The 26,927-nt window shown below is 37.6% G+C and overlaps 1 protein-coding gene across 1 annotated transcript in view; it reads left to right on the forward strand.

Annotated features, from left to right (window-relative positions):
- The window catches only part of ANOS1 (anosmin 1), a gene marked incomplete at both ends in the record, with an annotated part of 147,862 nt that overhangs the window by 114,193 nt on the left and 6,742 nt on the right, over window positions 1–26,927 (forward strand). Inside the window, 3 exons of the mRNA XM_082490953.1 lie at window positions 1,206–1,353; window positions 7,471–7,623; window positions 25,685–25,779. Of these exons, the coding sequence (XP_082347079.1) occupies window positions 1,206–1,353; window positions 7,471–7,623; window positions 25,685–25,779 (396 nt within the window). The remainder of the gene's footprint in view (window positions 1–1,205; window positions 1,354–7,470; window positions 7,624–25,684; window positions 25,780–26,927) is intronic.

The following is a 26,927-nucleotide window of genomic DNA, read 5'->3' on the forward strand; positions in this document are numbered from 1 at the left end:
GCCTATTGCTAGTCAATGGTCCTTTGAATATTATAGCAACTGTTCTGTCTAAAAATTGGAGCTGCATAAAAAATTTTAAAACATAAATTAAAGGTGAAAAAATCTTATTTTTTGAAGATCATTGCAGATTTTTTTAACCTGTTTTTTACCTTTAGATGTAGTCTAGTTCAATTAATTTTATAATGATTTCCATATGAAGTCATTCCAAGTAGACATTCAAATAATTTGAGTGCAATATTAGCACTGTTAATTGAGTGTTATACTTAATGTTATAAATATCTCAGCACGAAACAAGGAAACGTAATTGATATGAAATGCTCTTGACAATCCCTGAAGTGTTAAATATGGCAGTACGTGGTTATGTTTTTCACTCTGGATTGACTGTCAGGCTTCAGAGGCACAAAGTATTCTAATGAAAACATGGAGTAATGTCTTCTGTTTGAGATAGGGGCTAGAAAGACATTTTTGTAAATACATTAAAAAAAATTTAGAAGTGTAAGAATACTGAGAACCCTTGGCTCTTCTTTGCAGTATCATGGGACTTGCCTTAATTTATGGGTTATTGACCAGAGAATGATAACCCTACTCTGGTGTTTCCCCATTTAAGAAATTTCCGTGACAATGGAAACTGTATTTTTTCTTTTCTGTTTTCCATTCTATAGTGGAAAAGTGTTCTTACCAATAAGGGGGTGGTTTTGGTTGTGGGTTTAGAGTTGATTTTTTTTCATTTTTGATTTCAACAGTTGAAACAAATAGAAAATATTGACAAATGTGCTGAATGTTGGATTTTAGCTGACTTCAGACTGACTGTCTCTAGAAAAAAGTTTTCAATTGTGTTGCTAACACAGAAATTTGGGAATAAAGAGTTTAAATTTCTTTAGCTAAAATAATTTTGGCATAAGAAAAAAAACTTTTTTTATGCAAAAAAAACCCTTTAGTTTTGACCTAAACAATAGGTGTCTGTATTTCCCAAAATTATGTGAACATCAAGAAGGTTAGTATTTTTAAGATGACACAGCAAAAGAGAGTCAAATAAAAGGTACTTTTTAGAAAAAGGGAATTTTGCTCTGTTGAAATTTATACATGAGTTTTCTTTTCTGATTTCCAAAGAGTAGCGTGCCTAAGATAACAGGCCTGCTTTTAATAAGGGTCTGTGTTTCAGTAATACTATAACTACTTTGTATATTTATTCTCCTCTATTATAGGCCCAAAATTATGTGGTCTTGGAGGGACTCCAACCCAACAGCAACTACAATGTAGAACTGCAGGCAGTAACACGTTGGGGTCAGATACGCCTAAAAAGTGCTAAGGTTTCTCTCCATTTTAGCACGACTCAGGACACCAGGAATCATAGTGAGTAATTCTATTCACACACCTGAATGCTTTATCTCTTCTTTATCTGGAATTTGAATCTTTTATATAATGATTTCTCAAATTAAGAAAAAATAATTTTCTTAAAGCTTTCTATTTCATATCATAGTGATCCTGTCTCAGTGAACGAGTAACCTTTTAATGTTAAATTTCTTATCTAAAAATTGGTGACAGTTTGTGCCTAATTCTTTATCTTACTTACCTGAAATAAACAAATGCAAGAAAAATGGCAGCATTTGTATGACTGCATTGTTAATATGTTTTAAATACAGTACAGGTATAAATACTTACTATATTTTTCAGTGGCTGGAATAGAACCGTTTCTGTGTCTTTGTCTTAACTGGACAGTTTTAGCTTGCAATGCTTTTCAAAATCCTGACCAATCTGAGTAGCCCATTAATTCAAATTCTTTGTTCACACAAATATGTATCTACTATAACCTAATATAAAACATCAGCTCCTCTGTTAAGGAATCTAAAATGTTCCATGCCTGATAAGCAATGAATTTTCAAGATATTATTGCACACATAAGACCCACGTTCAAATTAGAATCTTGAGATCTTTAGATGTCAGGTCATTTCTTGTTAAGATCTTCTTTAAACCTCGCATGCTAAGTAATATAATTGAAAAGCATATCTGAATCTGAAAGTAAACCCTGATTCTTAGTCTTAGTTAAATGCTATTTGTATAATTACAATGCAATGCCAAGTTACTGCCCCAGCTGCTGATGTATCTAATTAACAAATGCGGCAAAATTCTGATAAGATGTTAGAGACTATAATTTTGTGTATCCTGTCCTGACTCTATTTCATTTTCCATCCATTCACATTCTTTTTCCTAAAGTACACTCAAAGTTTAAACTTTACTTGTCACTATTTTCATAAAATAGCTGTAATTACTCTCACCCTAACTAATAAATTACTATTGTTGCTGGACCCTCCTGCAAGCATATTCAGTTTGGATATACATAAAATATTTTAAGGTAGTTGCTAGCTATGACAGACTTTCATATCTACAGTTGCTTCCCATTTTAATGTACCAAGAAGACAAAATAGACCTAAAGATCCTTCTTTTTCCCATATTAAGCTCATTTTTACTACCTTTTTGGTCCATTTTAAGAGACAGCAGAGGGACAGGTTTACTTATCTTCAATACACTGAGTCTTTGCTTGAAATCCATACCAGAATGTAAGCTTGAATCTCCACAATGTGAACATAAGGCAAGTTTGGGTTAAACCCTCAGTAAAGCCCAATGTAAGCGAATATAAGTTCTGCCCTTTCCATACTGGCTCTCCTAGATTGTACCTGTGCTTTCTGTCAGCCCCTACAAAAGTGACCTAATTTTCAGGATTGTGCATGATATCAAAAGTTTCTTTGAGCTACCTCATTTAGTTTTCCTTTCTTTTCTGTATTTGCACAGGAGATGTAATAGAAGAAAAACTACAGTGGGAACTCAGTGTTTAATTCCCGTATAATCAGCCACTGAGCTCAACTAGAAGTGTATAGTTGGTGTATATGAGAGATGTTCTCATTTTGCTGAGTATTTTCCTAAGATTTTTTTCTCGGGTTTGCTTCTTTTTTTTTTTTTTTTATTTCTGCAAAACACGGTTTCCTAGATAAACAAGCAAAAATTTCCTTTTTTTTTTACATCTCCCAACCACCCCACTCCTGTTCTTCTTGTCTCTTGTGATTAGAAGATTGATAAAGAATATGTAACTGAGTTGAGTTTACATCAGGTCACAGGAGAAGACTGAGGCCTGGATTTCACCTGAATCCAACACTGAGATGTGTCCTGGTAACTGGGACGTAGTTCTAGGTGCCAGTATACACAACTAGCCAAAGTGACATTGGGCCAGCTGTTGAATTTCTTTCTCTTATTTTACTATGAAAATAGCTTTATAAACTCTCCCCTCTTGCGAGCAATGATAATTAATCAACTGATGTTTTTCAGGCTTTATTGCTAGTCCTGACATTAGGTCAGATCATCATCTTCTTAAACATGAGAGTAAATAAAGACTTTCTATGTAACAAAACCCCTCTAAACTGAAGCTGAGCAATTGAGATTGGAGACTTCCAATTGAGATTTGAGACTGTGCCATTTTTGGAACCATTCTATACTTACTGTGAGAAACCCTTTTGCTGGTAGTGCTGTATCAACTCTCCATGGTCTCACTAATGGTCTGTCTCTCGTGGTCTATATCACCAATGGGTCTCTGTAAGGAGAAGATTTTTGTTTCACTTTTCCCTCTCCAAAACATTGTGTTTTTCAGAATCTGATGCAGATCACATCTGATTTATTACTTACAAGTCCGCTACCAAATTAAGTTCATTTACCCTATACCTCACGTGTGACTTTGGTGATCTCTTCATTTTCTGTCCACTCCAGTGGCACCTCTTTCCTATCATCATTACAGCAAGATTTAAATTCCGTCCACAGTTTTGCTTGGATAATCTACCATCTTGTTGATAGTTTTATTTCATAAAACAGTCCATCAGTGGTTTCTGTGAAAGTCTCTTATCTACTAATATCTAATTAGTATAGACTTTCTAATGCCTTGTGCTTTATTTCACTTTACTGTGGTGACCTTTTTTGACTAAAAAGATCATTAATTGTTGTATTGTTTTTTAAACCAGAGTAATACTATACTAGGAGCAATATTTTTGTTTTCTCATATACTTCAAATATTTGACTGTTATATTCAAGTTATGAACATCCATTTAGTTACTGAGCAGTATTTTCTTTTTAACTGCAAATCAGCACCTGCAAGAACTAAAATGCTTTATTTGTTTTCCAGTAGAATACTTCAATAATAAGCTTATAGACAAATCCGAGAATCCTTTGTGTTAAAGCCATGAAGTAAAGGATTCAAGATTCTTTGAGCATAAACCACTGATATCACACATTTTTGTGGATAGAGCACTCTCCTGAGATATGTATTTGGACCTTTTTGGACATTTTTAAAAAATGGTTAAATTATAGCTTACATAGAAAAGACAATAAAAACTGCTCCTGGAGGAGATGCAAATTCATCTTCTAAATCTCACTGAAGTTCATTAGGTACAGAGCCAGTCCTGCTTGAAGTACTTTTGAGAGTACTCAGAAGCAGATGGAAAAATACGAAAAAGAAAAAAAAAATATTGCCTGAAATATTATCTAGGACATGACATTCACTCCCCTTCTTTATTTGGGGACTTCCATGGCCTTTGGGAAGTAGTTCCAGAAGCAACATGCCAATTTTGCTGAAGTCCTACTGTCACTTACTCAGCTCTCTGTGGAATTAAGCTCTGGTTTTTTAGGTGTCTGTTCCTACTGTCAGACTAGAGAGTAGTCCATAACCCGCTGAAGTAATTTAGTCCTACAGACCTCTGTGAGCTTTGACCCTGGCCCTCTGGCATTATATTTCCCCACACTCAGAAACACATTGCCTCACTATATTTGTATGCTTCACTTCTGGGAAATGCAGCAAGACTCTCTCTCTTGATCTTTATATAGAAATATTCTAAATTGCTGTCCTGGTTTTTCTGGAAGTGGAGCACACGGAGAACAGCAAAGCAGGGGTTTAGTAAAATTAAAATACTTTAAGTTGAGTTATACCTAAAAGATTTAAGTTTGTACTTCTTTTTATCACTTTTTGATTTCCTTTTAGGTAGTGTAAACATATGGTTATCTTGAGAAAGAATTTGCTTAAGTTTGGTTTTACTTTAATTTAAAACAAGCAAAGAAAATGTAAAATTGTCTCAGATTAAGCAAAAGATTGAAAAAGTAAATTTGGCCAAAAAGCAAGCAGGTTTCAGCTGAAGCTACATGTAGGGCACAATGTTCAAGTTTACATGTTACTTGTGAGAGTTATTGAAATCTGCGTCTTTCCCTCTTTCTCTCAAGTATGAAGTTAATAATTTGCCACTTTCTGATTATTAGAATTTTCATTTAGGTTTATCACTGAATTAAATGCAGCTTTTTTTGTTAATCTGATGCAGACACTGTCCTCTTAATCAGAACTGATATATTTGCAAATGCACAATGTAAATGCACTTTGAATCAGCATTGCTGCCTTTTTAACTGAAAATATCTAGAAATACTGTCAACCCTGCTAAATGCTGATGAACTTTTGCCAAATGAAATACTTGATGAAGGACATGGAAACTATGCTAAGGTGCATAGAAAATAAGGAGATGATTGGTGACAGCCAGCATGGCTTCACTCAGGGCAAGTCATGCCTGACAAATTTTGTGGCCTTCTATGAAGGGGTTACAGCATCAGTGGACAAGGGAAGAACAACTGATGTCATCTACCTGGACTTGTGCAAAGCATTTGACACCGTCCCACACAATATCCTGGTCTCTAAATTGAAGAGACAGGGATTTGACAAATGGACCACTCGGTGGATAAAGAACTGGCTGGACGGTGGCACTCAGAGAGTTGCGGTCAATGGCTTGAAGTCCAAGTGGAGACCGGTGATGGGTGGCGTTCCTCAGGGGTCGGTACTGGGACCTGTACTGCTCAACATCTTTGTCGGCGACATGGACAGTGGGGTCAAGTGCACCCTCAGCAAATTTGCCGATGATACCAAGCTGTTTGGCGAGGTAGACACGCTGGAGAGGAGGCATGCCATCCAGAGGGACCTGGACAGGCTGGAGAGGTGGGCCCAAGCCAACCTCATGCAGTTCAACAAGACCAAGTGCAAGGTCCTACATCTGGTTCGGGGCAATCCCAAGCACAAATACAGGCTCAGCGGGGAATGGCTGGAGAGCAGCCCTGAGGAGAAGGACCTGCGTATGCTGATTGACAAGAAGCTCAACATGAGCCAGCAATGTGCGATCGCAGCCCAGAAAGCCAACCGTATCCTGGGCTGCATCAAAAGAAGTGTGACCAGCAGGTCAAAGGAGGTGATTCTGCCCCTCTACTCCACTCTGGTGAGACCCCACCTGGAGTACTGCATCCAGCTCTGGAGTCCCCAACATAAGAAGGACGTGGACTTGTTGGATTGCATCCAGAGGAGGGTCACAAAGATGATCAGAGGGCTGGAGCACCTCTCCTATGAGGAGAGACTGAAAGAGTTGGGGCTGTTCAGCCTGGAGAAGTTTCTGGGTAGACCTTATTGCAGCCTTCCAGTACCTAAAGGGGGCCTACAGGAGAGCTGGGGAGAGACTTTTTACTAGGGCATGTAGTGATAGGACGAGGGGGAATGGCTTTAAACTAGAAGAGGGCAGGTTCAGATCAAACATTAGGAAGTTTTTTACTTTGAGGGTGGTAAGGCACTGGAACAGGTTGCCCAGAGAGGTTGTTGAGGCCCCATCCCTGGAGGTGTTCAAGTCCAGGCTGGACGTGGCCTTAGGCAACCTGGTCTAGTGGGAGGTGTCCCTGCCTATGGCAGGGGGGTTGGAACTCGATGGTCTTCAAGGTCCTTTCCAACCTAAACCATTCTATGATTCTGTGACATCCCGTTACCATTGCTTGTTGGAAGCTAGGCACAGAACACCAAGGGAATTGCTCAAAGTTAGTTCTGCTTTTACAACATTTTCCTAAATGTTACCTGTTCACTGTTGAGAACTGGAAAGCGGGCAAGAAAGATCTTTAATCTGACCAGATTGTTCTTATATAGTATTCCAAAGGACTATATTTACTTTGATGTAATAACCACATGTGGCACTCTGTGAGTTACACTCAATGCCATCCTTGTGTTTTGTGTATATTCAACCACTGCACAAATATAAAGACCATGTATGATTATACAGAACTACTGCTAGATACTATGGCTGTTTAAAAAGTCATTGTGTTAACATTTCTTGTTCTTGGGAATATAAATACACTCCCTTTACTTATGATTCTTTTGGAAATTTACAGAGCATTTTCATATTAAAGTATGTTTACTTTATTCTCTCTCTGTCCAAAATATTTTTTGACTGCGTTTCAAACAAATGATATGCTTTTCAACCATTATGGACAGTTTGTTCTTTATGTTAATTTCATTTAGCTAAGATACTGAAATAAGGTAATTTGGATTGAAGATAGTATTTTCTGAATTTCAGCACCGTTAACATAGTCATTATACGGCACTGTACTTAAATAAATAACTCTTGATTGTTCTGTGTATTGCAGAGGAAGAGACATCATCTGCTGGGAAACCCCAGAAAGGACTGGTAGATCCTTACCCAACATTTCAAAGAAGAAAACCCACTCGTTTTCTGAAAATTGGAACTCCTTTCTATCAAGACAACCAACTCCAGGTCAAAGTCTACTGGAAGAAGACAGGTTTGTCAAATTTTTATTTTACTGTATTTTCTAAGGAGGTACTGTCATCAGCTGCCTCAGAGTTCCAGGACATTGATATAATATAATGAACCTTCTACAGTCGTTCAAAATGAAATCCTACACCTATCCTTCCTTCCCTTCCCCTTCACATTACAGTGGGACATTTCCTCTCTTCTGTGTGTTATGGATATGTAAATGTCTGGCAGAGGGAGATGATGTGAATCAGCTATCCAAAAATTGCAGTCAGTAACGTTGGGACGCTGAAACTTCCCAGAGCTGAGATAATTTTTAGTTCAGTGGAAATTGGCTCTGTAAAGTTTTAAATATGCAAGCAGAATTTGGCCTTATGTTCTACAGAGCTTTTATGGCTATGAATGTTGTCTCCCTGGAGTGTGGTTGGAGGGTCTCAAGCTCATATAGTTCCTGAGCGAATTTTCTGCTGATGCCACTACAGCATCACTTGTTGGACTTTGTCAGTTGAGAAATGAGTCAGGAAATGAATGTATATGGAAATCATGCTGTGGTGTCACAAAAACTAAACTGTAGTTTGAACTACAAACATGAGTTATACTGGCTCATGTTAATGCCACAGTAGGCTTTATGCAAAACTTTATCAGTCACCTTCAATTAGAACAGGATGAGAAGTTGGCCCCAGCCACTGGAAAAATCTTTAAGTTGGTTTTCTGCTAGGCTGTGTGCACCCTTCTCATTTTCGGAAAAATCTAACAGCAGTTTTATGTTTAAATCTTCCAGTCTGAAGGAAAATACCGTAAATTTTAAATTTTCAGACACAGAAGTCAAAAAAGGGATTTTCCTTTCCTACCCCCTGGGAGCATATTGATTGTTACATGTTGCTCCAGCTTAGCCATAACAGGTTCATATGCTGTTTTGAGAATGTGCTAACACTGTTAGTGTTTTAACTTGGAGCAATCTACATGTGTAGCAGTAGCACGTCTATAAAATCCATTCAATTTTGTGTTTGAAATAAAGGGCTACAAAATGGATAATCACCTTTTCTTCTGGGATTTTTCAAATAATTTGAGAAATATTTAAGTTCTTTTGGCTTTAGGTGTATGCAGCACCACCCTGAATGAGGAAAGGCTGTATAAGCATTCAGTTATGCATAACATAAGAATATGTCACAGTGGATGGTGTGGATTGCGCGAGGTAACTTTTGCTTCTAAAAAAGTGCTTGCCTGTTTGAATGGTTACTTTTCTAGCCCTGCTATATCAAATACTTGCAATTCAAATGCTTGTTCCTCCGTAAAATCTGCAAGCTTTTGTTCAACCTGACTACATACACACTTTAAAAGTTTGTCCCTATTTTGGCTATGCTAGTTTTCTTCCTTCTAGCTTTCCCCATTATATTTCACTTTTGCCTAACTTAATGGAAAGCTGGGATAATTTAAACTTTAAATAAAAGTTTAGGCATTTTTAATTGTGAATACTAAGTTTACCTAACAATATGACTTTGGTTATCCGAAACATGATTTGTATTTTCTGAGCTTGAGACTTAAGCTTTAGCTTAAGTGAGGTGTCAACTCATTGGCCAAGCTCCTTTTACAGTCGAAAAAGAAAAGCAGGTGACTTCTGAAGCAATTCATCCCACACAGCAGCTGAATCATTCTCTGGAGATGCCTCTCTTCCTTACTGAGTACAGACGGGAGCCTAGACAACTCATTTGTAGAAGGCTTAGAGATGCCTAACGTCTCTCTTTGAGCTGAGGTTCAATTCTGAGCAGTTTGAGCTGAACGAAATGAGGACAAGATTCAAAGATGAAGAGACAATGGTGTCTTCCACAGGTTGTGGCCAGGTTGTGCAACTCACAGTCTTCAGGCAAGATTCAGCCCAGTGGAATAATTGATTCAGTTGCAGCCCTTTTTCTGCCAACCTGTTTCCAGAAAAAAAGATTATGTGCCCTATGAACAGAACTATGAACTAGCACCCCTAGTGAAATTCTCCTTACAAGTAGTTTTCCAAATTCACTTTTACAGTTAATGGAGGAAAAATCATGACCAGACAGCAATATTTGTCTTCTTCCAAAGTAGATATCTTGAACTGGGTGTCCTCTAATGATAATGGTAACTTAGAGATTAAACTTATAAGTAACTGTTACACTGTGGTTACTTAAATGTTGACATTTAATCTGGAGCTGAATCCCACACTATGTTACATACCTGTACGTACTATTTGTAGTAAAAGTTATAAATGCTTATAAAAAGAAATAAGGTAGTCAGCATTCTCATAGTGGCTGAGACAAGAGGTAATTAGGATTAAATGAAGTCAGGGAATATTTTAGAGCTTGGAAATAGCAATGTTTGGAAGTGGTGTAATCTCTACAATTGGAGATCTTCAAAGACAAATATGTCACAGATCCATTAGAAATTACATGAATTTACATACTGTCACATTGTGCCAGGGATGGACCAGTTGAGTTCCTGACTTGCTGACTGTACAGCCGACTCATCTTGTGTGAATCTGTGTGCATCCAGTTATAGAAGGGGGACACCCAGAGGTCCGTTTTGGTGATGTGGTGGGAGCAAGCTCTGTCACGTGCACGAGGGTGTTTAGGTATATGCCCCAGACATGCAGTGGAAGTTGCCTTCATTTTTCTCACAGGAGAAGCAGTGATGGCAAAGATGTGTGAAGAGGGGCAGAATATGGCAGTGTGTCACACTTGCTTTTTTCTTTTCTTTTTTCAAAAGAAAATACCCATGTTATGAGTGACAGCATATGCAGTAACTCGGCAAGAGCCATCGCCTCATGTGGAACTGAAATATAGCCAGTTGCCTGCTCCTGAGAAGCTAGCAGCTTCTATAAGCTCTTGCAGGAGTTTGGAGGCTGTGTAGTACATGGAAGAGGTACTGACTGTAAATTTACTAGTGACAATTTACTGCAGAGCAAGTCTTTTTCACCATACACGGGGCACAGCAGGAGAAGCTTATTGGCTGTGTCTTGTGTCTTGTCTTTATGAAAGACAGCAGTTACTGGAGCCAGCTGCACTGGGGGCTGTACCGATGCATCTTTCTCCTTTATGACCTGCACTGTCTCAGGTCACGTTTAGGGAGTTGTAGGAGATACAAGAGTGCAGCAACTATGATAGGAAATACTGAGAGAGAATTTACCTCGGCCTACCCTACGGCCTAGCGCCTAGGCCATTTTCATTGCAGATAGGCAATCGGAGTTCAAATCCTTCCGGACAGGGAATTAACCTCTTTGTCTTCTACATGGTGGGTGAAAACAGCAGTCACTGTTGATTGCTATAATGCTGTCATTCTTTTGTAGTTTGCCATTAAAAACGACACTTCTATAGTCCTAAATTAGGATGTGCGACTTTAAAACAAATAAAAATTAAGAAAATGCCATGAAACCATGTGAAATAAGTATATTGATCGTGGTAAGAGTTCCCATGGCGTAAAAAAGAATTCAAGAAATATGAGTCTCGAGCTTGAATATGTTGGACATTTGTAAATTAAGCAAAATTTCAATTAGTCGTGGCAATCTTTGTTTTGTCTGGTTTTATTTTCAAGTTTTTTTGTACTTTCTGTGATGGGCTTCTTGGTCCTAACGAGATGGTTTCAGTGGTGATGAAATAAATAAGTTATTGAGATTTTGGATTTTTTTAAGATGAAGACATTTTACCAGTATGGTATGTTGATATAGAGTGTCCTTTAGCTGTAATGAAAACTTTGACAGTTACTAAGCCAGCAGTCTTTCACTTTGTAAGAATGTTACTCATTTTCTATAGTAATAGCTGCTCAGAAATTTTTGTTGTATTCTTGAATTCAGTGGCCCTACCTTTCTACTTCGAACTGAGAGTATTTATTTTTTTTTAAATTCTGTCCAAACCCAAGGTGCCTGTGTAGAAGAGTTTTGTACTGCCTCCCAACGCTGTAGCATCACAGCACACCTCAGATTACAGAAGCAAACAGAAAGACAGACTTGTGTGGATTTCCTGCAGACTCAGACCACTTAAGAAACACAAACATGTTCCTAAGGTTGTTTTAGATTATTACTTTACTTTCATTGATCCCTTTGTTAGCTGAGAAGTTGTTTTGCTTTTGAATTTGAACCATTGTACTCTCTCTAAAAAGGACGAAATAGAACAGAATCAGAGTTAATGATTTTATGAGTTTAACACTTTAAATGAGTTGGAAGAGACCGCTGGAAGTCAGCTGGTCCAACCATCTGCCCAAAGTAGAACTCTGAAGTTAAATCAAGTTGTTCAGTCCTATCTGTAAGGCCCTATAACAGATGTTGTTATTGTTTTCTGAATGACAGGTAATTTGTCCTTTAGGAATATCGGGCTGCAGAAGGCACCGAGCAGTTTATTGCAGTGTATCTTAGGAATTCCAGAATGTATGGTGATGTCTCTTGACATTCAAAGACAGTTCTTTCATTACTATGAAGAAGACATATTCCTTAGTGTCATTTGCAGATGTGCCTCTAGGAAGCCGGTGAAAGACCGCAATGATGACATCAGGACCGAAGCTCTTGGTTTATATCATCCCTCTGGATAGAATGCATCAGATCTCTATCCTGTGCAACAACTGCAATAGAGGGGGTGTTGCAAATATTACTGAACTGGATTTATTATACAGTAAAGAAGTGATTGCTTATCAGTATTCAGAAACTGAACACAGTATTTGAGTTAAAGTCTGAGTAAGTGGATGGACGATCCTATTTCCATATATATGCATCATAATGTGCCACAGTTTGGTAGCAGGAAAGACTTATTTAGGACTGTTCTTCAAGTGTCATTTCTTAAGTCACATTAGCTTCAGTAAGCATGAGGCATGAATGGAATGTAGGATCTGGACTTCACATTAAAATAAATCTCTCTCTGAAATACTCTTTCACTTTGAATGCTTCAGTATGAAGGCAATAATAATTTTACTTCAGGATGTATGCTAGCAAAAAATAACTCCACACTTCAAGCAGTACAAGGTGCTTAGCAAATGCACATAATTTTGCTAGACAGTCATCACAAAAGCATATTGTAATTATATGAATACAATAGCTTCTTTCTGAAAGAAGAAAATGTCTTTCACTTGCTGCCTCTGACTTAGGCCTGGGATTAGAGAAACACGGTACATTCCTTAAGCAGCATGAATCCCACTTTTGTAAATGAAAAGAAGAACTTGCTTGTGGCCAGATTTTTTGGCCACCTCGACTGTGTGAAATCAGGAATTATGTGCTATTTCTGTCCAATAGTGGAATCAACTTAAATAAATCATTTTTAACTCCTCGGTGCTGGAGTCACAGAGTATCATCCGTTACCAAGACTGGATGCACTCTGAACCTCCTACTTAAAAGGATTAGCTACTTAGAATAATTAAGATCCTCAATATCTTGTGCAGTAATCAGGACCGAAAGTGTGAAAATAAAAAAATCCTAATGTTTCCTCTGTTCCTCAGTGGTTTGGCAACTAAAGAACTGAGGTTCTGGACTTTACAGCTGTAAAGCCTTCAAATTGCTGCAAATTTGTGTATCTTCAGGGTATGAAAATCAGATATTTCCCATAGACAGAAGGAAAAAAAATATTCTTTCTGAGCTCACTGCATCAATTCTCATCACTCGCTGCAATAATTATAATACATGAAAATATTTAAATGTGATTTAGTATGATGATTTCTTTCCAAAGCAACATGTCACAATAATATTTTCTAACCCATTACTCTGCCTTCACTACTGTTTTCTTAGTGCCTGTTATTTGAGTATAATGTAACTCTCCTTGCTCAGGTAAAGCTTTAGTTTCCTTCACTTTTCTTTGAATGAAGTCTATAAGCATTTACGTGCCCTGTTTAAATTAAACATTTAAAGTACTGCTAGATATTTAAAATCAATATATCTGCCCCTTGGTTTTGCTTAAAAAGGCAAATATTTAAAATGCATTAAGACTTGGCTTCAGGCTTCTTTCTTTGTGTTTCTGGTAAATGCTAAAGCAGGAAAAAAAAAGAACACTTAAGGCAGGGAGAGGCAAAAAATCCTCCATTGTCTGATAAGTCAACCAAACAAGAATAATGAATTAAATTACAGGGAAGAATAAAATGCAAGGCAAGGCAGAGCAAGCAGAAAGCTGCCACGAATGCTTTTAAAACCAGATCTTAGGAAAACAAAATTAACTTTCACTTAGTTCAGGGAGATAAATGAAGTGACTGTATGTGCTGACTCTTTGTTTGCAATAAGGTATTTCATATGGCAGGTTTTAAAATAATTGAAGGCTTTCCTCATGTTATCCTATGGTCCTTTCTCACAGAACTAGTGCCATTGAAGCTAATGAAACCCTTCACTGCCGGTTGGAGTTTCTAGCTGTTATTGTAAGGAATTCAGCAGTAGTTGCTTAACACTATGGAATTATTTAGTTTGGTACTAACTGTTGCACTAGGAAGATCAATGTTTGAGCAGCTGGCCATTTTCTAATTATTTAAGCAGTAAAATATTTGTACTTGAATGTATCACTGTGGTCCAGATGGTTCTTTCAACAAAAAGACCTTGCTGTTAATTATAGTGAAGTATACACCAATATATTTCCCTCATATTTCTACGCGAATACAGAGACAGTGGCTGAGCAGAGGCTGATTGTTTGCATACACATAATGTGCATTTGTATTTAGGGATTTAATTAGTAAAGCTTGCCCCAAGCACAGGAATCTTTGGCTAGATCAACTCTTCAGAAATTCACCATTAGACATTACATAATTTTGCTTTTCCACATGTGCTACAGCTGACTCGGATGCCTGTATCCTATGGGCTTCCGCAGCATCCTGCCTGGGGAGGTAGGTAATGCTGTCAGCTTTAGCTGTTGTGGGAAATTATTCCGGAGTTAAAAGAACGTCTTCTCAGAAGTATCCTCCTACTCCTCCCTAACTTTGTCTTACGTAGGCCTAATGTAGTTCCAGGAATAAAATTTTTCTTATTCCACTGCTGTTCTTTAAAATCTCTTTGCCTTTTTGCTGCCTGGAGCGACTGAAAAGGGGAGCATCTGACCATCTCCAGTTGTACCTTATAAACTGACTGCAGGACTTGGACTGGTTGGTTTATGTCCAAATGTGATGTGCTAACAATACTTAAAACATTGCTGGTGGGAGTCATGAAAAACGTCAAGAAATAGTATAGCTTGGTAGATCAGATAGTGGGCAACTTCTCAAATACTATGCAATTGGTTAGTGGGACAAATAGAAAAGTTTTAAAATGGCATTTACAATAGGGGCAACCTCAGTGGCATCTCCCCTGCAAATGGGACAATACTGGGGAGCCTTTTCAAGGGCACAGTTTACTGCATTTCTTCATGTTTCCACAGGAACAACAGAAAACCATTACTGAATGCCTTTCACTCGCTTCCAAACCTTTCAGGGTAGGCGGTTAAAGTTCTTGGTGTGATAGACGTAGGGGCAAGTCTGTCCAACGATTAGTCCCAGAAATGTAGTTGGAACTGATTCAAAGTCTACCAGGAAATCAAATTATCAGGAGCCAAATCAGAACTACCCGTTATGGTCCCAGAGCTCAGACAGCACAGATTGATTTTGCTTAGCAGGCACCCACTGATGTCTGTTGAGGGCAGATTGTGGCTGTACTGGACTGGTTTAGTCCAGAACATTCATCAAACTAGTTCTGGCACTTTGTATGGTTGATCCACTTATTGCTTCATTTTTAAATTTACATAGTGTATGCTGTTCGCAAGCCCTCAGTATGACCTGAATTATACTCCAGAACACCTTTAGTAATTGTGAAAAACTACTTCATATGACTTAATTTATGCATTTAAAAGAAGTAGTCTTTTTATTCTTAAACTTAATAGCCAAGTACGAATTTACGATGGATTTCTTTTGAAGTTACATTACAAGATCAAATAGAAATGTAATTGCAAATTACCAGGTCCATGAGTGCAGTCCAAAGATAGACCATCATTATGTGGGATGAGTACCTGCAGTTAGACTGCAGATAAACATTCAATATTGCATTGTGAAATCATTTATCAAGACTTAACTCACTTCAAGGTATTGAAAAAATTAACTGGGCAACTTATAAATAAACTTTTACCTGATTTTTAATTCTTCAGGAAAAAATATATTTTCAAAACCAGCATCTTTATTTTCCTTCAATGGTATCTGTCAACCCAGTACAATTTTCTACATTTCTTACTTATTACTTCTTGAGTATTACCACAACCTATAAAGTTAATTATTTTAACAACAAATACACATATATGCATATATATATAGTGTCCCTAAGATTGTCAATGGCAATGTCTGTTGTTAGGCAGTCTGAATAACTGGAGGATAAAATGGCAAGCTTTTTACCATCCAATTCTTCCCCATCCTTTCCCTAAACTGTATCACTGAATGTAGGTCACATTCAGTCAAAACTTTGCCTTATATGCTTGCACTATCATACCTGGAAGAATCCTACCAGTAAAAAGATACTGAGGTACTGCAGTTTAGCAAAATACCTTTCAGCTGCTATGGGGTAATAACTGCTCACGAGTGGTCTCTTAGCCTGCCTAACTTCTGAAGTAAAATATTTAGCTTATGATCCAGGGAAAGTTAAACTATCAGCAGCAAGTCATCATGCTCATGGTGAAGGTGGTTTAAACAAGTGTCCTCTTGTAAATTGGGTCAATTTTCCTCCATATGTCTCTTTTTAATCTGTATTGTTTAATCAGCCTTGTTTATAAGGTGGCCATAAAACCCGTTGCATAAAAACTACAGACAGGGAAGGAAACTGGGCTATTTGAATGAGTAGCTGGAGTTGGAGGGAAAGACACCAAAAAAGGGTATCTGACACTGAAATTATAATCTAAACTTAAAGATGTCACATGTATGCAGCTGATGAATAATGAGTTCTTAAACCCCAATTGCTTTTACTCCTGTGACCATAAACTGAATATAAAAATATCCATAGTAGTCTAGACCAAAGGTCCCTCCCATCAGATATTCTGTTCTTGTCAGTGGCCAGAAGTAAATTCAAAGGAACATGAGAATAGGGGAAGCACATAATGATACTTCTGCAGATTATTGTCCCAGCTTCAGACAACTTCTAGTTCATGGGACTTCCTGAGCCCAATGTGATTTCATTTTATTTATTCACTTCTGGCGCATGTCTCTTCCATGATAATATCCAGTGTCCCAGTAGTGTCACACAAATTTTGGACATCTGAAACATCCTGGGTTATGGGGTTCCAGAGTTTTAAGTGCTTGTTTTATGAAGAACCATATTTTTTATTTGTTTTGAAGCCACTTCTTGTAGCTTCATTTGAATACCAATTCTTAAATTTGAGACACAGAAAACAGTCAAGCTCTGTTCACCCTGTCTGTACGCACATGATTTTTAGAGATTTAACCTGTTTTCTCTCTGTTTGGTGTTTTTTTTTTTTTTTTCTTGTAGGCTCAATAGTCTTAAACTGCAGATTTAGAAACTGCATTTTAATGCCATTGACTTTATGAAAACAGTTCAGCAAAGCAACGTCCTAGTATGGCATGCCATGATGCACACCATGAAAGTCCGGTTTTGGAACTTCATGGAGCATTGTAGATGCATGCAAACCCACCTGTATGGCTTTTGCATGGGGTATGAGAAAGAAGGGAGTAGCAGGTGCATCTCTGCATCTCCTTCCACTGTGGAGTTAGGGGTAAGATGGGTCTGTACCTTGACTCTGGAACTGGGAAGGATTCCCAGATTACCTACCCTCTATATACCCTCCCCACCTAAATTAATGTCCAGATTTGTCAAAGTTACATGGAAGGTTAAAGTTAATGATAAAGTACCTAGTAACATTTTCAATAGATGCATAGCCATAGCAAGCCTTGGACTTGTTTGTTTGGTGTTTTTTCTTTTTCGTTAGGTGCAGTTTTTGGATGCTTAGATACCTTTGAAAATCTGGCTATACGAGGCAGTAATGTAGGAAGCTTCTGTTCAGGCTACAAGCAGCTATTGTGAGACTTGGAGCTTACAAGAGGCACATTTCCTTGTAATAGAAAACCAGAATGAGATACTGTTGAACTCACGTTGTGTAGGATGTTGTGTGTGGGAAAAGGAGTGAGGGTAGAGGTAATCCAGCTTAGAGATGATCCCAAACTTAAACCCCTCAATATAAACATCTTTAAACCTTGAGGCTTCCTAGGTCTAGATATGGACACAAATACTGTGGCTCAGGCCTGTCTTTAAATTACACACTAATTGTTAATATCATTTCTGGAAAGACTATCATTGTATTATACAAGGAATGAGTTCTATAGAAATAAAGTTTGTTTTAAATGGCATAATGTGAGAAACAAAATCTTTTGATTTAAACGATACTGCTTATATTCCATGTAAGAGCAGGAAACAGTATAGTTTGCTTTGTTAGGAAGTGTTTATAGAACGAAGTTTAAATGTCAACTGAGGGTTTTGGTGTTTATTTTAATTATACTGCTTGAATAGGTGATTATTAAAAAGTTCTTTTTCTCAGAGGTGTCATGAATACATGAATTTCATAACCAAACATTTGACACTTTGGTGTGTTTTTTTTCTTTTTTTTATACCACTGGGTGAATCAATGCACAGGCAGCTGAAGAGCAGGAGCTGTTTTCATTTCATTTTTTTAAGAGAACTTACCTAAAATGCCCGAGACAGAACACATCAACAACATAGTTTTTACAGGGGAAAGAGGAGCGTGGAAAGTCTCACCATGCATTAGCCTATCAATGCACCATTTTATCATTCGCTGAAGGTAAATTGTGTTTACCTATGTATCCTAAGACTGAAATCTCACTTTGCCTTTGCTAAACCACCGTAAGTAAAATAACACTTGTTAGTCCATCTTTATTTCTTGTCCTATCATTAGCTGCAGATTTCAAATGTTGGTAAGAAACGCCATGATTCAGAGAGGCATGGAATGGCTTGTGAACTGATATGTGAAGAAATAAACATTATGATCAAGTACCGACTGAGATCATATTTTGCTTCTCTGCAGTACGCTGAAGTATTTCTTCTCTAAGTGTTCTTCGCTCATGCTGTTATTACAATGCAGTAAATAGCACGTGGATTACTTTATACTAACCATGTCTTCAAAACTGAAGCAACTAGTAATAAATAACAGTGCTTCATTTATTGACTTGGATTTTGCCCGTATTTAAGCCTTCCCCACGTATTTTTTAAGACCTCTCCAACTACTGAGTTTTAGCAGAAAATGTGTTTATGGAAACTTGCATATTGTAGAACTCTCTGTTGACGTGGAGAGGAATGGTGGCCTGATAAACAGATGAACGCAAGCCTGAGAGGGCAGAAGACACTTCATTATACTCTGCCCTCCACTATTTGCATAATAGTTCTTGGTGTGGAAATAGAGGCAGGTTATGCTGCAGAGTAAACACTGCTGCTCATCCTTCGGCCAGAATGGTGGGCTGGAAGCAGTGCTGTGTTATATTAGTTTCCCAGTTGTAAAGGTGTATCAAGGGTTGCATACTGGGAGAAGATAGGGCAGGAACATTTCTCCAGGAAGCCTTTCACCTGTAGACGTCTTTGGACACTTGAGAGATGGTAAAATGTTTTTTTTTATGCAAGGCATCATAAATTTCACCATTTACCATTGTTACTTTTACATTCACCATAGCACAGCTTTACCATTCAATACTATGAGATCAATATTTTTTGTCCTGGATGATGTGTTGTTTGACACAGGATTTATACAGAGCCCCCCATAAATCCTACATAACTTTGCCGTAGTAAAAATTAATCAAGCTTGTAGATACTGAGACATCCACTTCATGTGCCCTGAGCAGATTCTGCTCTGTGCTGTGATATTAAATACAAAATCTTTATGCCTTGCTATAGCCTATTTTTAGAGCAGTAATGCTGCAAGACACATGATCCAGAGAGGAAATTACTTAATTTTGCTGTATTTCCTTCTTCCTGTTCATCTAAGACAATCAAAGACATGTTGAAGACCATCTTTTACCTATAGTTTGTATGGTCATTAGTGTCTCGATCTTGGTGGTTACTAAACTTTCTGGCCTGATCCATTAGCCCTCTTAACTATTGAAGTCAACACGACTGCTCATATGCTTAAGTGCTTTGTTGAATCAGGGCCAGAGTGCTCAGAAGCTTGGAAGATTAACCCCCCAGTATGAGAAGAAAAACAAAAAACATGTGGCCAGTCACAAATAATCATTGCAGTTTGCTCTATGAAATATCAGATTTAACAATTTATAATAAATCCAAAGGTTTAGCTGCACACAGAACAAATTCTTTCACTAATTTTCTTACTGAAGAACTTCAGAGAAATTTTGGTCTCCTTATGGCATTCTGTTTGAAGAAAGTTAGGTTTGAATGAAGACAGCAGGTTTACATATGGCTAATTATCTTCCAAACTTTGATAACAACTCCTTTTGACATACAGTTAGCATTTCAATTATATGTATATAATTTGGAGGGAGTCAGTTTGCTGAGGTAAAAAAATACAGAACAAAAAATACAGAACACCATTTCCTTTTTTACTGAAATACTAGTTCGACATATGCTTTTTATTTATATTAAATTAATACTTATATGCTGCCAGGTAAAGTTTTTCATATAAGTATCTCTTATTTTATAATCTTTACTTTTTAACCATATTTTGTTCTAAGGGGAAAATCTATCAGACACTGCTTGTGAATTGCTTCAAATCCTGTCACAATACAGAAATCATGTTGTTGTTACTGTGTTTATTGATGCCAGACATTTTGATTGTAATTAAACCTTAATTTGAGCTGCTGTTGTTGAACGTATCTGCTCTGAAATCTTGTTTTTCAGCACATACCATTTGATTTTTCTTTTTATCATTTTTTGTGTAATTTGGTTTCCTGCATAATAGTGCTGTCACAGCTGGCATTAATTGGCATTTTTATACCAAATTGTAAAGACCAATCATCCAACAACCACCCATCAAACAGAATAATATGCAACTCTAGAGCTGAAGTACTTTTACAGCAGAGACCGTTATCATTATCACTGTGTTGGGTGATTTTTCTGATCGAATCTCGAGCTTCAAATTGTGTGGGGAGATGGTGAGATTTAGCAAATGTAGGATGTAGGCCTAGGCTATTGCTGTTAACTATCACGCAGCCATGACTTAGGATATGTTGCAGTACTTCAAGCAAAACTTTTCAATCTAAGATGATTAAATTGTGCATATGAATTTGAAGTTTTCAGAGTGGCAAACAGATGTATTTAGCATTGGCATTAGTGGGGTTTTGAGCTGCTTTTACAGATTAAAGGTAGAAAAGAAATGTGCATTTGCCCCCCCCCCCCCCCCAAAAAAAAAAAAAATCTGAAATATATTTATTTATTTTAATTGAAATGGAACTCAAGAGTCTAGGTTGGGGAGGGGGAGGAAGAAGATAAATCCAGTGAAGAACATCTTCATAAACACAATCAATGGAGAGAGAGCTTTGTGGGGACACTCCTGTGGAGTTAAAGGCTTCTTTGGGTGAAACACAAGAGGGGGGGAATCATCTTTTCAACATGCTTTAGAGCATCCCCTGAGCAATACATTTCTAGTTTGAGATTTAAGATTTCTGTCCAATAAAGTTGGCTGCATACCCTTGTTCTGTAAAATAGCTAAGCATATGTGGAATTTTAAGAGCACGCTCGTGATGTCTGTGTAGGAATGTTTTCTTAAGTCTAGGAACTCGTTTTATACTTCAGAAAATTGATATTAAAAATCATAGCCAAAATAATTGCCATTAGCTATTAGTTTATTTAGGAGGATTAGTTTTTTGCATCTGTCAGAAACATCAAGAAATCTTTAGCTTAAACAACTGAAGGTCATGTCCATGACAGTAACTTTACAGGGATTTTTAAAGTAATTTTTCTTGGTTTTTTTTTTCTTTGTAAAGAACCTTGAGACTAAAAGCAATTGTTTGAGTACGCTCTGTGCTGTAACAGTACTTTAAGAAGTTCTTACTTAAATGGTTATTATGTTGACTAATTTCACAAGCTTAGAGCTGCTCAAATGAGTGCTACCACTTAGTATGTCCTTCAAGTTCAGTGTTTCTATACAAATATTTTGAGTTCTGGGAGAGATGAATTCTTGCTGTTTGTACAAGTGTCAGTCTTTTTAGTGTTAAATGGTATACTTTCTAACCACGAGAGTAATGAAGTTATAAAGCTTTATAAAGACGTATAATTCGAAGTACAGAATCAAGAAAACTCCAAAGTATTAAGAAGGAGATTGATTATATACAAAAAAGGCTTTATAATGTGACATCTGAAATATCGGGGAACCAGACTGAAGGAGTCTGGCAGTTTCTTTTCAGTGTTACGTACCTATTCTAGAAGGGATGACAGGGCATTCTAATAAAACTGGCCAAAATCAGTCCCATTAGATACTGGATATTCTATTAGTATTAACTACTCAAATGACTTTTCAGAAGAAGGTGTGGCTGTGGGTTACAATGCATTAACTTTAGCTGGGCTTAATTCAGAGCCATTAGCTTCGGTGGTAGTGGCTGACATTCAGCTAGACTGCAGCTTGGATCACTGGTCCAGTACCTACCACTGAGTTTGTAATGGACAGATGAAACCAAAAATCTAAATAAAATTATGGTACTGATCTCCCTAGAAGAGTGTATATTGCTGAAAGGAAGGCTGGGAGAAGTTCTTTTTTTGCATGTGATGAAAACACAAAATCGGATGTATAATATTGCATAAAAAACCACCTCTAGAGCCATGAGCTTTGTAAGCAACTCTATAAAACAAATGCATATTTTTACCAGGTTTTTTTTGAAGTCTCTTATGTGGCTTTTTAGATCATACCATACATCTCATATTCTTTTGCTTTTAAAAAATTTAAGATAATTTCTAAATGAGTATTTTTATTTAATATGCCTACTTCATTCATGCACATGCACTTTGATTTTTTCATGCTTCTTGCTTTATTTAATCACAAAATGTCTCACCTTTCCCTAATTTTTAAAAAGTTTCTGTCTTAAGTAGGAGCTACTTCCCTATTATATTTCCTTTTTGCAACCCAAATTACTCAGGCTTTAGACACTGACAGGATAGATTTTTTAAAAGGAGAAAATTTTTATTGTTGTCAATTGCTTTTACATTCTTCTTTTTAACAAAAAACAATGAACATGCTTATGTTCTAATCACAGAATCACAGCATGGTGGGGGTTGAAAGGGACCTTCCGAAGTCATCTAGTCCAACCCCCTGCTAAAGCAGGTTCACCTAGAGCAGGTTGGACAGGGCTGCATCCAGGCGGGTTTTGAGTATCTCCAGAGAAGGAGACTCCACAACCTCTCTGGGCAGCCTGTTCCAGTGCTCTGCCACCCTCAAAGTAAAGAAGATTTTCCTTATGTTGAGATAGAATTTCCTGTGTTCCAGTTTGTGCTCATTGCCCTTGTCCTGCCACTGGGAACCATGGAAAAGAGTCTGGCCCCATCCTCTTGGCACCTGTCCTTTCGATATTTAAAAGCATTGATGAGATCCCCTCTCAGTCTTTTCTTCTGCAGGCTAAACAGACCCAGGTTTCTCAGCCTTTCCTCATAAGAGAGGTGCTCCAGTCCCTTGATCATCTTCATAGCCCACCACTGGACTCTCTCCAATAGTTCCCTGTCTTTCTTGAACTGGGCAGCCCAGAACTGGACACAGTACTCCAGATGTGGCCTCAGCAGGGCAGAGTAGAGAGGGAGGATGACCTCCCTCAACCTGCTGGCCACACTCTTTGTAGTGCACCCCGGGATACCATTGGCCTTGTCGGCCACAATGGCACATTGCTGGCTCATGGTCAACTTGTTGTCCACCAGGACTCCTAGGTCTTTCTCCATAGAAGAAATCTTTTAGACAACAGCAATCACAAAGGTGGAGATGAGAACTAAAGTTTTAGTCTTGAAAATAAAAGTTTAGGGAAGTCAAGAAGGCCTGTTCTAACAAAAAGTTTTGGATAAACTTAGTTAGTGCTGTCCTGATGCATTCCAGTTTATAGTTGTTGATGTACTTTTATATATGTATGCAACCCCCTTTTTGAAATAACTTTAATGATATACATACATACTCACTGAAAAGAAAGAAATCCTGTCTTTTCAATATAGGTATTATCAGAATACCAGATGTGGTTATCAGAAACCATAGCTGTGTACGAATTGGTTACTAAGGGTTTGCTAATGCAGGAGAGGAGAAGTAGGAAGGAAGAACAGAACTGCCTGAGAGCAGAAGCTCACATAAGGAATGAAAGTGGAGCTGCGATAAAATCTAAACAGAATTCTACTGTGCCAGGAGCTGGAACTACCAAATATCTTGGGTTATAACCTGTTTAATTACATTTCTGAACAGAGGTTTAGTAAATCTCTATACTGATATATGTGGATGCTGAGCTGTTGTAAGCTCTTGATACTTCGGATTTATCTTTCCCCATGGAGTGATATGCAGTGACCTTCCTGTCTTATCCAGTTCTTGGTGGCTCGATAATGGCAAGACTTAATTGGCTTGGTTAATCTCTACCAAAGAGAGAGTGATTTATTTATGGATTTCCAGTGAAAGTTATTATAAGTGAAAATAGCCAGTTTGTAGCTTTACAAAGAGCAATCCACCTTACATGTAAATTATAATAACTTGTGATTATCAGATAGTATACAGTCAATAACAGATTTACTGTGGTTAATTGACACAGAATGTACAACATTAATATAGCATGATTAATATAGCAGCACAAAGTTTTCAGATCCCAAGAAGCTAGGTGTTTTGTTTGTTTGCCCCAGGAGAGGGGCACAAGCAGGTGACAGGCAATAATTGAGTGAACTGAAGAGACAAAATCAGATGAAACCTATTTACAAATGCACTGTGAGTTTGTGTCTTCATCCAATAGGCACATCAAGTGATAAAGCCCAGCAACTCAGAGGCAAGTGAAAGCACATCCATTTCTTTCTTTTTTTTTTTTAAAATGAAAGGGAACAATCACAAGGCAGCAAGTTAATTCTTCATAGATTTCTTTTGGAAAAAAAAAATAAAGATGTTGGGTTTCCAAAAAAATCACACAAGTAATTAGCATACATGTTGTTATGAAGATAGCTGCTGCAAAAATCTATTTCAAGGAGCTTCTAATCAGTCTTTTTACCAGAATACCATTTGAGCTTGTTTCAGACACTACTTACTTTCTCTTTAGCTTACAATCCTTCCCTTCTGCATCCAAATTGCTCATAGCAGACTAATGACGATCATCGCTTAAGGCATCAAAGGTATTTGTTTTTCCCCCTGAAACCTACAATCAGGCACTTGGCATTAATGGCTATGTCATACCAAGCTAATTAATAATAACAGACATAATTTTGCATCCCCTGTATAAAGATAGAGGAGGACTAAATTCAGAAAAATGACAGGATGTATGCGCACTACCTGATGAGTTTTTCTTCTTTTGGCTAATTCTTTATTCCACTTTGTTTTGCTTCCTTATGCAATCAGTATTAGACAAGAAGCTAGAAGAGCTGGAAATAGATTGAAAGCTTGTACTATTGGTAATGCAGCAAGTTTTGTCATTGATTTAAAAGGGAGCAAAATCAAGCCTTTGGTATTGCTCCTACGAGTCAAGACTAGAATTTTATTTGGACAGATGCTGAACAGGTCTTATGATATATTCTGAAAGAGCTCGGGGATTTACAGACATTTTCAGATGTCTCCAGGCACAGATTTCTCAAGCAGTGCCAGGCAGCCGTATTGCGATGCTTTGACAGTATAAACAGTCACAGGCAGGTGACACAGTCATTTCTATTATTTGCAGGATGTTTAGGAGTAGCAGCATTGAGATTTTTTTTAATGCTCAATTTAAATGCTCGATTTTTTAAAAAAATGTAAGCAGTATATGCTTACATATGTTAAAATGCCAATTTACTATTTGTTATCTCCATTAGCTGATATGAGGTTTAAATTACATAAGTGTATAATATTTTCTCCATTCTAATGAAGTATTCTTAGGAACAAGTGAGGAACTACCAGCTCTACGATACTTAATACTCTTTCTATTTTTATCCAGAGAAGCCAGAAAAGTTGCAATGGTGAAAGCATAATTATAAATGTCTTTTCTTCTCTTTTTGTCTCATTTAGATATCAGCATGAATCAATTCCAAGTGCACTGGTTACTGGAGTCCTGTGCGCACAATGACACCAAAGGAGTTGGGAAAGTAACTGAGCTGACTTATGTAAGTCTCCACTCAGCCTTCTGCTTGACTCTGGAAAGCTGCTAAGCAGCAAGAGAAAGGGTCGTTCTGTAGCATAACGCAGTATCCTTTATACCATGTTTCATAGATAAGTAAGAATGTTTCTTTTGTTTATGTTCCTCTCTAGTGAAATCATAGAATCTTGGAATTGTCTAGGTTGGAAGGGAACTTTAAGATCATCGAGTCCAACCATGAACCATCAACCCTAACACTGCTAAAACCATCACTAAACCATGTCCCTAAGCACCACGTCTACTCATCTTTTAAATATCTCCAGGGATGGCGATTCCACCACTTTCCTGGGCAGCCTGTCCCAATGTTTTATAACCCTTTCGGTGAAGAAATTTTTCCTAATATCTGATCTAAACCTCCCCTGGCACAACTTGAGGCCACTTTCTCTTGTTATATCGCTTGTTACTTGGGAGAAGAGGTCAACCCCCACCTCTCTCCAACCTCCTTTCAGGTAGCTGTAGAGAGCGATAAGATCTCCCCTCAGCCTCCTTTTCTCCAGGCTAAACAACCCCAGTTCCCTCAGCCACTCTGGACTGTTTGGGGTTTTGTTGTTGAGGTTTTGTTTAATCCACACTAGGATAAAGTCTTTTTTTTTTTTTGTCAGTGTTATTCAGAAAACAAGAGGAGGCAAACAAACTTCTTAGCTAAGTGCCTATATATTTCTACAGCATATAGAACATGGAGCTTTATCTATAATTAGTACCATAGGACTCTAGCACAGTGCAAATACTGAACAGTAATAATAGTAATTAATGAACTAGGTTTTCTTTTAGACATGCAGGTGGGTTTCACAACCCTGAGGAGAAAAACAGAATAAGAAAAAAGGACCGTAGGTGAAAAATATTAGACATTAAATCTGGAAGTCGGACAGATATCAGATAAGGAGAAAAGCTCTGTGTAAGTACACGTCAGCCCAAATACATATTGCAGTGGCAATTTTTTGTACTCAATTTGTTAACAATCTAGTGTCATCCACCTCTGTAACACATTATTTGAACAACACAGTAATGTGGTTGGTGCAGAACAATTGATTTAGCGGGTTATGGAGAATGGGGGAAATCACAATTCACCTTTCCTTTTTACCCTGACCTATACTACTGGATCAGTTCAATGGAGTT

This window comes from Vanellus vanellus (genome assembly GCF_965231255.1).
Source record: "Vanellus vanellus genome assembly, chromosome: 1".
Lineage (NCBI taxonomy): Eukaryota > Metazoa > Chordata > Aves > Charadriiformes > Charadriidae > Vanellus > Vanellus vanellus.